Below are 12,729 nucleotides of genomic sequence, written 5' to 3' on the forward strand. Positions count from 1 at the left end.
TTGGAAACTACATCATTGCCTCTTATGAACTAAGTATCTTAAAAGAAGCTAGGCATCAGTCAAGAAAGGCACACTGACTTTTATGCTTATTACCAGGTTTCTGAAAATTTCCAAACTTGTCTAGCTTAAAAAACAAAACTGCTATGTGGTTTGTTGAATGAGAGCAAAAGAAACAGTGCGTTACAGTATTCTACAAAGTACAACATTCTGCCTTGTGTTACTTCACAACAACTAAAATATCGTGTCTCTGTCATCAAACCAGGGGTATATTTATGGCTTTGCTCAAACTCCACCTAATTTATAAGACTTAGCTCCACATTCTGCAGGCTGGATCCGTATTATCCTTCACACAGCTTCACAGTAATGACCAGCAGAATTTTTGCATGGGAGAAAATGCTTTTGACCATCCTGCTTAAAATCAAGTTCACTATTTTATTCACAGTTCAATATTTCGGGTTGCCAAACTGATCATAGGAAGATTGCTTGTACCTTAACAAATTTCACCTTCCGCTGGGAATAAGAAGTTTGAAATTGTTAAGTTCATGGTTGACTCGATCTTCGTTTAGATTTGTTGTGCGTGTAGATCTTCCTTCTGGACTGATGCAGGCCTTTATTCAGGTTGCAGAGGAAGCAGCTAAATGTGCTTCTCCTTGTAAGATTGTGTCACCCAGAAGGCCTGTCACTTTATGTTCCTTTCAGTTGCTACTTGTGTAGGCAGACTGTGCCACTTCCATAGCAAGCCTAAAGCTAACATTAAAAGAAAAATAGAAAATGCAGTAAAGAACTCTCCTGAACCTAAAACCATCCGCATTCCTGGGGGATGTGTGGCCCCTATGTTTATTTCAGGTACTCAGGTATTTTGGTACTGTAGTGCTTACTCATTCTTCTGTTGCATTAATGTTTTGCTACTATTCATTTTTCCTTTTGAATAGTACAGAAAATACTTTTTAAAATCTGGTAAAACTGTTTTCAGTTGCTTTGAAAAATTTAGGCAAGATTTAGTTTTATAAACTCTTTTGTAGTATATTTCCTTGGTGCTTAGAAGATTGAGATGTAAAGGTATGTACTATTCCACAAAACACTCAAAATCCCCAAACGCCTGCTGATTTCAATTCTGAGCATGTAAATTGTGTGTCTTAACATGTTTATAATCACTGACTATTAAAAAGAAGCAAAACACTTTCAAAAGCATATATTCCTTAATTTTATTTATTTATTTATTATTTTTGTTTATAGTTGTATGAAACTTCTTTAGTACGTCATGGGTTGATGACACTTGGACCAAGTGGATCTGGGAAAACAATGGTCATAACTATATTAATGAAAGCATTGACAGAATGCGGCCAGCCTCACAGAGAAATGCGTATGAACCCCAAAGCTATTACGGCTCCTCAAATGTTTGGAAAACTAGATGCTGCAACTAATGATTGGACAGATGGAATCTTTTCTACATTGTGGAGGAAAACACTGAAAGCTAAAAAGGGTATGTAATTACATTGTGTGTAGCATCATAAAAATACTTCCTGAATGCTTTGTGGAAAAAAGCATCTTGAATTTGCAAATGTGGTAATGTTCCCTCTTGAGGGAAACTATAGAGAACATAGATGAGGATACAGTTCACTTCTCAAGGAAGAACAACAGTTTAAAATGTTATTATTTTAGTAACATATTTGCAATAAAATTGTGTTAATTTCTTTGCCACTTCAGCTCTACAGTGCAGATGTATTATTTGGAAATTTGATAAATTATAAATTAGATTTACTTGTACTAATTGCACTAGCTTTAAAATCATGTCTTTTCCATGGTTTTTCATCTGTTCATTACCCATATTTATATTTCAGTATTTTAGGATTGGAATACTGAAATTCCTATTCACAGTGATTCATTTGTATCTGGAAAAAAAATAAAATTATGTTAACGAAAGGGAATTCTAGAGAACCTTCCTAGAAGGAGGTTCTTTTTAAAAGAAAGGTGAATTTTCTCTATTGAAAGGTCTATACTTTCTTGTTTGGAAATTTTCTATATTCAAAATAAAGCCAGAAGTTTAAAATTTGATTGCCAAAATTTAGGCATTTTAATCTATATTTATGTTTAAAAATAAAAGACAAAAGTAAAACAAGTAGATCTTCAGAATTGGTGAGTGATAGTTTTCCTTAACTTAAATGGGATCTGTGCATATTCAATGCCTTTTCTTCAGTTGCCCAAAGAACCCTTATTTTAGCAACAAAATGCTAAATTTTCCATCCCCCCTGTGCCGCTTAGGAATGATGGAGAAGCAGGGGGAGGAAGAGTTAGATTAGGTTGGTGTCACAAAAGTTGGGAAGGAAGAAGTTGAGTCTGGAGAAATAAAAGTGGGTAAGGAAAAGGTAGTTTAGGTTTTTGTCTTTGTTTTTCATCATCTGAGTCTGTGTTAATTTGCAATAAATTAATTTTCCTCAAGTCCAGTCTGTTTTGCCCATGACAGTAGTTAAGTGATCTCCCTGTCTTTACCTCAACCACTAAACATTTTTACCTTATTTTCTCCCTCTATCTTGTTGAGGATGGGGAGGGTGAGAGTAGCACAGTGTCTGTCTGGCATCCAGGCAAGGTAATCTCACCACAGTTATTCAACATTATAAAGATATACTTGTGCCGTCATTTGATACTGATTGTTTCAAAAATAGTTCTTTAACTAAGCATGCCATTTATATAGTAATGAGCATCTGTGAAGATGTCAGAAATTACAATAAATTAAATAAACTTTTACATATTACCCAAATTCCAGACCATCTTTTGTAAACTTATTTTCTTGCTCTTTCAGTACAGTGATATGAACTATATCTCTTTAATTATTTTTCCAGGTGAAAATGTGTTTCTGATTTTAGATGGTCCTGTAGATGCAATCTGGATTGAGAATCTAAATTCAGTTTTGGATGATAACAAGACCCTGACTCTAGCAAATGGAGATCGAATTCCTATGTCTCCTACATGTAAACTGTTGTTTGAAGTCCACAACATTGAGAATGCCTCTCCGGCAACAGTTTCTCGAATGGGTATGGTGTATATCAGTTCTTCTGCTCTCAGCTGGAGACCCATATTGCAAGTAAGATTACAACTGCTGGCTACTCCTAATTTTACCATGTTATACATTTTATACAGAAAAGTAATGTGGATGTTTTACAGGCATGGCTGAAAAAACGTTCTTCTCAAGAAAATGAAGTTTTACGAAGTTTGTATGACAGAGTCTTTGAACCAATATATACATACATGAAACAAAACCTTAATCCAAAAATGGAGCTTCTGGAATGTAACTACATTATGCAGGTAAAGCAGATATGAGTTGACTGTGAGTTGACTGACTATAGTAAAAAGTATAAAGCCTGTATGAGTTGACTGACTATAGTAAGCATCCAGAAATATCAAAGAGAACATTTGATAGCAATAAAATTTAATTTGAAAAGGTCGCTTCCTGATAAAGAAAACCTCAAACTCAGTATTTGTTCCTCAGGCAATATAAGAGGAACTGCTAGAGATGTGCAGAAGAAAGTTTTACTTCTCTTTATTGCTTCCTATGTAGGCTAGTCTTCTGTTCACTGGAATTTGCAGGCTTCAGAAAGTTCAGAAGCATGTATTTAATAAGCTAGTGGTCTCGTTCCAGTTCTTTTAATACCAAGCAAATTGTGGTGAGAGTCAGTCTAACCCTATGGATAGTGTCAGCGGAAAGAATAATTCTAATTATCTTTTTATCTTCAAATGTAATAGCTGTGATTCTGTCAGTCAGCTTTTTCAAAGTCACTGTGCCTATCCCTTCCTATCAGTTGGAATTCTACCTTGAGTAAAGTCCAAACTTTATCAGTGATTTCTTAATAATAGAATTATGTCTTCTTTGGCAGTTTTTGCAAGACTGTTGGTCCTACACTGCAGGTGTCCAGTTGATTTGTCTATGAGTGTGTTGTCATCTGCAGATTCTAAGTCTCCAGACTTTCCATTTGTCCATGTAATCTCAGTTTTATATTGAATAAGAGGCTAGACAAGATAATATTTTGGATAACACCTCAGTTTAATATTAAACTAGTTGATTTGCACCCAGTATCTCTTTACTGTTCATTAGGGATTTAGCTTCAGATTTTCAATAGCTTAAATATTTTTCTGCAAATTAATAGACACAGTAAATGCTGCAAAGATTAACTGTGCAGTACTAAATGGAATTAGGACATCTATAGAATTGAAATACACAGGCAAGAACTATGTAACTTGCCAATTTGTGATGATAAACAAAATGGACATGCTATGCACAAAATTTTTTTAGAAAGATAATATTTTTTTCTTATACATTTGCTATCTGCAAAACCTCTGGCTGAATTGATGTCTTCCTGGAAAGCTTTTCTTGGGACTTATAGGTTTCTGTGTTATTTTTGATGAAGGCTTATTAGGAAGTGTGAGCAAATGAGTGTTATACTGCTCGGTCTGGGAAGTATTTACCTGATTTAACCTCTATTCAGTGTTTCTTTCTGTGAATGAAAATCTCTAGTAAGTTTCTGTCACAGGTATGACAGAGTAAATACCCCTTAGTGGATCTCCATGCTGGTGTTTAACAAAAAACCAGTGAGACCAGAGCTTTTACTGTACTTCATCATTTCACAGATTCACTTCCTCGCTTGCTTCCCCCCTCCAGTGTTACGTTCACTTAGTCTTGATTTCTCTTCCCAGCATGGATTTCATTCTCTGTGTGGGAAGGTAGGGCAGAAAGATGTGTTGGTTTCTGTGCTGTTCAGCTTCTTACAGCTACCAGGATTGGGCATTACTTGGTAAGGTTTCTTGGCATCATCTGCCATTTGTCTACATGCATCTCTCTGATCTCCAGGATCTTACCCCATTTCCAGGATCTTTTCTCTAACCAGAATCTTCACCTCCTTCTTTTAGGGGCTTTTTTTTTTTTTCCTAAGACCACTTCTTTTGAGAACCCTTCTTTTCCACACAATCTCTTCTTTCTAGAACCCTAAGATCCCAGTTTTGCTGAAATACTCTACATGCAGAAGCACTGTATCTTACCAGCCTCCTGACTGAGGACTGTCTTCTCTTTATCGCAGGACTCAGGACATGCTGCCTTTGTTTAGTTCAGGCATTTTCAAAATTTACAACCACCTCAAACCAGTTGTGTCAAGCAGATAGCAGACTTGTACTTGAGTACTAAAGTTCAGTTTTGGATATTCACCCAAACATGCACACATACCCAAATATCTGCAATTTGTTAGCATTCACAGTTTCAGCTGGTTTTTAAATCTACAATAGCTTGACAATGATTTTATATAAAAAATGATCTCACCTTTGCTTTCCTCATTGTAATTTCCTCTGACTTTCTAATTGTTTACCATCCTCTGGACCACCTCATTAGGTAGACAAATATAATTTGCTTCAAGAGATTCAACACAACTTTCGTTTAGGGTTATCCTGCCTTGTAAGCCTATTGGAAAAGTCAATAACCTTGTAGCTAAAGGACACCTGGTTGATATGGTCTGCATGAAGAAACAAAGGTGTTTGACAAAGTTCTTTACCAGGGATTTACATGGAAGCTAAGCAGTCATAGCAGAAGATAGGAGGTTTATTTCTAGATAAATAATTAGAAGGTAGGAAGTGTGTGACTGAAGTATCAGTTCTTAGGAAAGACAAGAGTATACCACTGCTCCTGAGGTGCCTTTGCTGGGACAATGCTGTTTAAAATATTCATAAACAATTTTGAAAAGTTTTAGGTGAAGTCTACTGATGCTACTAAATTACTCAGGAAAGTAAGGACAAAAGAACTGACCATGAAGAACTGTAGATAGACTTTACAAGACTGAATATAATAGGTAAAAAAGTGGCTAATGAAATTCAATGAAGATAAGCATGAAAGGGTTCACACAGCTCAAGAACAAACTGTGTAATGCCATGGATAGCAGACTTATGGAACATCTTGCCAAAGGGTGTTATAGTCAATAGAAGTCTATGTTGGTTTAAGATTAGTCTTGATTTTTTCAGAATGAAAAAATTCTTAGAGGATTACTAAACCCAGAAAAAGTGTATTTGGTTCAGAAAGACCCAAGCTGAAAAGAGTACCAGCAGAAAGTGCCACCCCTAGTACTACCATAAGCTGAGTTTTTTCTTTGTTTTTACTCTTCTCGAAGTGTTCACTTTTGCTCACTGTTACGGATTAGATGTTGGGCAAGCTGAAGTTTTCATCTGATTTGCTGCAAACATTTGTGTGTTTTATTACTAATTTTGGGGTTTTTTTTCTGTTTTCATTCTTCAAAGACTTGTTACAGAATATTGCCAAGACAAAGAGCATCATTCTATGGGAAATGCTAAACTTGAGCTTGTATTTGAGGGAAGAAAAAGATTTTGTTCAGATAAACTGGGACACAGCCTGTCCTGGAAATAATTAGATAAATCAATTCTCTTCCAAAGAAAAGAATTGACATTATTTTAACATTATGAATTGTAATTAATGCTGATTAATAATTTTTTAACTGAATTTTGAAGTAATCAAAAGTATTCTGTTTATGTCCTTGAGGCTGCATTAAAATACATGTTACTGCATTACTTCCCACTTCAAGTATGAGATGCAAGACAACATAAAGAATACTAATTTCAAGAGCTGATTGCACATGTGCTTCACTGTTAAAAAGACATATTTCTAAACAATATGTTTGACACTGCCTTGTGTAGAAAGGGAATATGAGCAATGTTATGTAAAACAGTCAAACATCTGGCTTCATGAGCAATATCACCGAATTGTCAATAGCAAGTTACTAGATTTCTGGAATATAGTTTATTAGAAACAGAGTAAAGCAATAATAAAATAGTATATTTCAATCTAGTTTTTAAAACACAAAATAGAAGTGAGTGTGACAGGTGCATTAACTGACCAGAATTGAAATAAATGTATCAGACAGATGATGAGAATTCTTCCATGCTTAAAGATGGAAATAAATAGCTAGGCCCAACCTACTTTTAGAGTTGTGAATATCCCACTAGATATAAAATTCCTTAAAAAGCTGTTCTGTTACCCTAGCGTTTAAATTACATTTTCATATAGGCATAATTTAAAAGGATAGTTGATGATCAGATTACTCAAGTAGTTTTGAAAATTTTATCCAGTTTTATATTGATATCTTTAATCTATTTTATTGTATTTGTCATTCTGATTTTATTTTACTCTTTGATAACTTGTATTGGGTTTCTGATTATGATTTAAAGTTTGCATACATACAAATAAGGCATGTGCATATATGTATAAAAATAAAATGTGATTATGTAATATTTTCTTAATGTATAATATTTTAAAATATTTTTAGTCTATTAATCTTCTGGAGGGTTTGATTCCATCGAAGGAAGAAGGTGGTTTATCAGCTATATCTCATCTGCATAAATTGTTCTGCTTCGCAATAATGTGGAGTTTAGGTGCCCTTCTGGAGTTGGAAAATAGAAACAAACTTGAAGCCTTCATGAGAGCTCATGATGACAAATTAGACTTACCAGAAATCTCCCCTGGTACTGGTCAAACGATGTATGAATTTTATGTTTCTGATCATGGTAAGAAAAAGCATTAACATCCTTTTTTATAATGACATTTTAAAACTGAGTATAGCTTCTTTGAAATTTAAAATTATTCCTTTAGTCCTTATTATACAGTCTTACAAACAGAGATTTTTGATGACAGTATAGTACTAACAGAGATTCTATATGCAGCAGCTCTGTGGAGTGAGAAGTCAGAAACAAGGGATAGTGTGTTCATTGGTAACATTTTCTTATTTCTTTGGTTTTTAAGTTAATTCTTACATGTTTCGTTTCTATTAACTTAACCAACCTACAGTTTTAGGTAATTTATGCTTAGCCTATATAAGCCTAAATTAATATAAATTTTATTTTGAATTTCCTCACAGCTAGTATTTTTTGTTTAAAAATAAATGATTTTAATTCCACTTTACTATTATTTATGTTTTATAATCAGTAATAAATCTTAAGATTTTATAAACTGTAAGAATATTGTGTTGTTTTGAATATTGTGACTATTGATATTTTGAATAGTGTGATATTTTCTGCAATGAATAGTATAAGTAACATATACAACCAATGTCACAAAGAACTTACTGTTCTTTCAGAGTATGTTCTCACATGAATACATCTATTTCTCATGTATTGAAATTCATATTTTTTTGGCCAGCAATGTTGATTTAGTGTAACGCATACACAGTCCATATTCTCACATTCTATATTTCACCAGCAGTGTGAGAATGAGTTTCTAGGTAAACATTCTTTGGATTTTTTTATTTAGATAGCTATATATAAATGTAAAAAAATGTGTATATTTAGTAGGATTGTAGACTAATTAAAGGTCATGACTACATATGTCTTTTGTTACCTGTGTTTTAGCTAGATTTGTGAAAATTCATGCCTTTTTTTTGTAGCATGTCATCCATAACATCTAGCTTTTTTTTTTTTTTTTTGTGTACTAACGAAATGTTGAACAAAATATTGTGAGATATTATTTGCTTTTTTTGTCATTTCAGGTAACTGGGAGCACTGGAGTAAAAGAGTTCAGGAATATGTTTATCCAACAGATAGTATCCCAGACTATGCATCTATTCTGGTTCCAAATGTTGACAATGTCAGAACTCAGTTTTTGATAAACACAGTTGCAAAACAACAGAAAGTAAGTACAGGATTAGTTATTTAAGTATAAGCCTACTATATGAAATAAATAAAAACGTTTTATAAAGTAACTGGGTGTTGCAATCATTCTCCATCTTCTCTGTCTCTACTCACTGCTTGCTAGGTGCATCATTATTTGCATATTGTTCTATTTCGACTTTGTTAACATGAATACGCTGTACTTACTTCTGTGCTTGGGCAAAATGTTTAAAATACCCTTTTTAGAATTATTTTTTTTTTGGTCATAAAAGTTTAGCTTAAAGAACCTATTATTTTTCTCAGAGAAAAACATAAAACCTTGTGCTTAGTCTTTACACCATATTCATTTTTCTGATTTGTGCTTTCTGGAAAAGAGAAGCAAAGAAAATAAATTTCACAAGGTGCTTCACTAAAACCATGAATGTCCTAACCTTTTTTTTTTTTCTCCTCTAATTAGGAAAGCAGTAGTTAATAGCAATTATTAAAAAAGAGAAAGCACTCCTCATAGAGCTTTAACCAATAAGGACCAATCTGGTGTGATGGCTTTTGGCTCAGGCCACATTAAACAAGAGTTACTAAAATATATATAGGCTTGTTTTCAAACAGATGAAGATCTGAAAAATATGCATTTTGCTTTAGCACGATGCTCTTAATAACCTTAGCAACTTCCTATGGGAATTTGTGTCAGCTTGTGAAATACAAGTCAATGTGTACTCCCTTCTTAGTAGATGGAGACACAAAGGCACACAGAAGCCACAGTGAAACCAAAACAGAAGATGTTTGCTTTTTCTTTAGTTGACCTCAACTGAAGTAAATGATTGTTTGATTTGCATTTAAACAGAAGAAAATATTATTTTCTTTTAATATGGTTCATGTGATGTGGCGTGGTTTAAGCCCAGCCAGTAACTCAGAACCATGCAGCTGCTCGCTCACTCCCCCTCCCTCTTCTCCCCTACTCCCAGAGGGATGGGGGGGAGAATCTAAAGAATGTAAATCCCACGGGTTGAGATAACGGGTCCAGTAAGTAAGGTATAATAAAAAACTACTACTGCTACCACCAATAATAATAATGATAACGGAAAAAAAAACAAGGGGAGGGAATATAAAAGGGGAAAGGAAAAGAAAACAGTAAGCACAAGTGATGCACAATGCAATTGCTCACCACCTGCCAACTGACACCCAGCCCAACCCGAGCAGTGATCTGGGCCTTCCGGGTAACTTCCCGCAGTTTATATACTGGGCATGACGTGCTGTGGTATGGAATGCCCCTTTGGCTAGTTTGGGTCAGGTGTCCTGTCTCTGCTTCCTACCAGCTTCCCCTCCTCCTGGCAGAGCAAGAGACTGAGAAAGTCCTTGGTTGGGGTAAACATTACTTAGCAGTACCTAAAAACATCAGTGTGTTACCAGCATTGATCTCAGACTAAAGTCGAAAACACAGCACTGCACCAGCTACTAGGAAGGAGAAAAATAACTGTTGTGGCGGAACCCAGGACACTCTTTTTTTCTGTAAAAGTCTAGCATTTGGACAAAAAAATCTGTTGGGTTTGATGAAGCTGTCCAGAAGCCATAACGTGGCTGTGCCTTTGATATATCTGATGAAAATTGTGAAAACATGCAAAATCTTTATATTTAGATACTGTCTAGCTATTTAAATATCTGTTACAGGCAGTTTTGCTCATAGGAGAACAGGGGACTGCAAAGACAGTCATGATTAAGGCATATATGAAGAAATATGACCCAGAAGAGCATTTGTCAAAAAGTTTAAACTTTTCATCTGCCACAGAACCATTTATGTTTCAGGTAAAAATACAGATTTTAAGTAATTTTTGCATATAATTTACTTGCTAAGTGTTTAAAGTGTACTTAATTCTGATGATAAAAGAAGTGATTTAGAAATAAAGTCTAGAGGACTTTTTTCCTTTAAGTCACTTAAACACTTCAGAAAATTCCATTAAAAATAATCTTGCAGGTCAGAATAAAATACAGTCACTCACATATATACATATATTCATGATTGCTCTGTGCTTTTTCATTATGGAATTCTAAGAATCCATTTATTGCTGAAGACCTTTCCTTTTCATTCTAGATTAATAAAAATTTCTAGTTACACTTCAGTTTTTTCTTGATTCTTTAGTTTATACCCATAATGTTAATTTTTGTTAAATGAAAAGCAGATTTCAACTTATAGATCCTGTAAGTTGAATTGGCTTCATTACCAATTCAAAGCAATGAATTCATGGTGACAGTCCTCCAGTAGGATAAAATAATCATGTTGGGATATTTCTAAATTGAAAAGTCTGCTCAATGGAGCAGGTGCTACAAACTCAATTGCAAAGTCAAGCATCTTTTTAAGAAGCTAATGTAAATGTTTTTAAGAAAATGGTGAAAAGTCATGGCTTAAACATCTATTTTTTTAAAGTTCCAAACTCACAGAATATCTGCTGAGCTTTTATGTTATGCGTAAGATCTCTGGCCGTGTTTTATATCAAACAAGCGAGACAGAATAAGGCAAGCATCCTTTCATGCATGCAAGATTAATTGATCAGTCAGTATATCTGTCTCAGTGTCCTTTACTTAGTGTATTATAGGTCCCTAGAACATTACTGTCCTGAAAACAAAATACAGGATTCCTTTTCTCTGGTACAAAGTCTGTAAAAGATCTTACCATGATTTGTCTCTGCTGCTGTCCCACAGTACCTCAGAAGAAAAGCTCTTTCTCTTCATGCAGCTGAATAGATAGCTCACACTGCTGATTTCTAAGAGAGAAATGTAGCAGAAAAACAATAGAAATGCTTCTAAACACTTGATAGAACCACACTCAAAACAGTCTTTTGAGTCTCCATTCTGAGGATATGTGAAAGATTCTGTGAATTTGAATGTGTTAGATATGATAAAAAGTTCTTGATTTCTTATGTAATTGCTTTCTTTCTCTTACCAGTTTCTTTTTTTTCATCTTCATCATATGTTCTACATGTTTTACCTTAGAACACTCAGCTAATTATTTTCTGTTGTGAAAAAAATATGGGACAGAAACACTGGACAAAACTTGTATCTGTTTTCTGTTTCAAAAATGCTATTAACTCTTTGATCTTTATGACAGCACATGCTACATTACTCATATAGGTTGATATTCATGCTTGTAAACAGAAAACTAATTTCTCTAAGGAAAATATTTGCTACCATCTTGTAAGATTTTTTTTTCTGTCATAGTTTATGTTCCAGATATCTTTAGAAAGAGTGCAGAGCTATAGAACTTTGAAGATACATTTCAGTTAGATATACATGTCTTATTTGTCTATTGCACCCTGATTCTTATTTAGTTAAAAACAGTCTTAAAAGATTAATGACACCAAAATGTTAAAATAGCTTACAAGACATCTAGGAAATAACTGGAAAAGAATCTAGGTTGCCTTTATATAGTTTGCTGTTGTACAGCAATATATAAATTTATATTTAATATAAACCAACTGAGCTTAGCTAGGGGAAATCTAAATCATAATCTTCAAGACTGTACATGAAAAACTCTCTGAAATCAGATTCCATTCCTCTCCAGAGCTACCCTTTGGAAGGGAGATTGTTAAATGCCTTTCTAAATAAGTCCGGTATTTATAAACATTATGCTATAGATAATGAAAATCCTATTTGTGCTTGTTGATATTCTAATTATTAGTCATAATTAATAGTTTTGATTAATCTTTCATTTCTCAAATTGTGTGTGCTACCTTCCCACTCTCTTACTGATTTGAGAAACAAGAGGAGAAAAAATAGTAATGCAACAGAATTCAAAACTTCTGATCTGTCCATTTCCTTTTCTCTTAGCAGTTTCTCTTGCATTAATCTTGATGTATTTGAAGACTGAAATATAATTCACAAGAAGATGTAATATTTCATACGGACATAATGCATCATACCAAAATTAATGTCATTTCAGTTTGATGACTTTATGATAACAATCTGCTTCAATGCAGATAATGAAGTAATAATTTCCATGTCTAAAAGCTTTATAAAAATTTCTCTCATAGCAGAGACATAGTCTTAAGGCCAGGGAATTGCATGGGAATAAATGTCATGAACAGGAGA

At 34.0% G+C, this 12,729-nt stretch overlaps 1 protein-coding gene across 1 annotated transcript in view; it reads left to right on the forward strand.

Annotated features, from left to right (window-relative positions):
• Window positions 1-12,729, forward strand: part of DNAH8 (dynein axonemal heavy chain 8) — a 142,609-nt gene that overhangs the window by 68,350 nt on the left and 61,530 nt on the right. The window contains 6 exon segments of the mRNA XM_030499954.1: window positions 1,237-1,483; window positions 2,841-3,082; window positions 3,163-3,303; window positions 7,314-7,551; window positions 8,529-8,671; window positions 10,315-10,449. Coding sequence (XP_030355814.1) covers window positions 1,237-1,483; window positions 2,841-3,082; window positions 3,163-3,303; window positions 7,314-7,551; window positions 8,529-8,671; window positions 10,315-10,449 — 1,146 coding nt within the window.

Source organism: Strigops habroptila, chromosome 10 (genome assembly GCF_004027225.2).
Source record: "Strigops habroptila isolate Jane chromosome 10, bStrHab1.2.pri, whole genome shotgun sequence".
Taxonomy (NCBI): Eukaryota; Metazoa; Chordata; class Aves; order Psittaciformes; family Psittacidae; genus Strigops; species Strigops habroptila.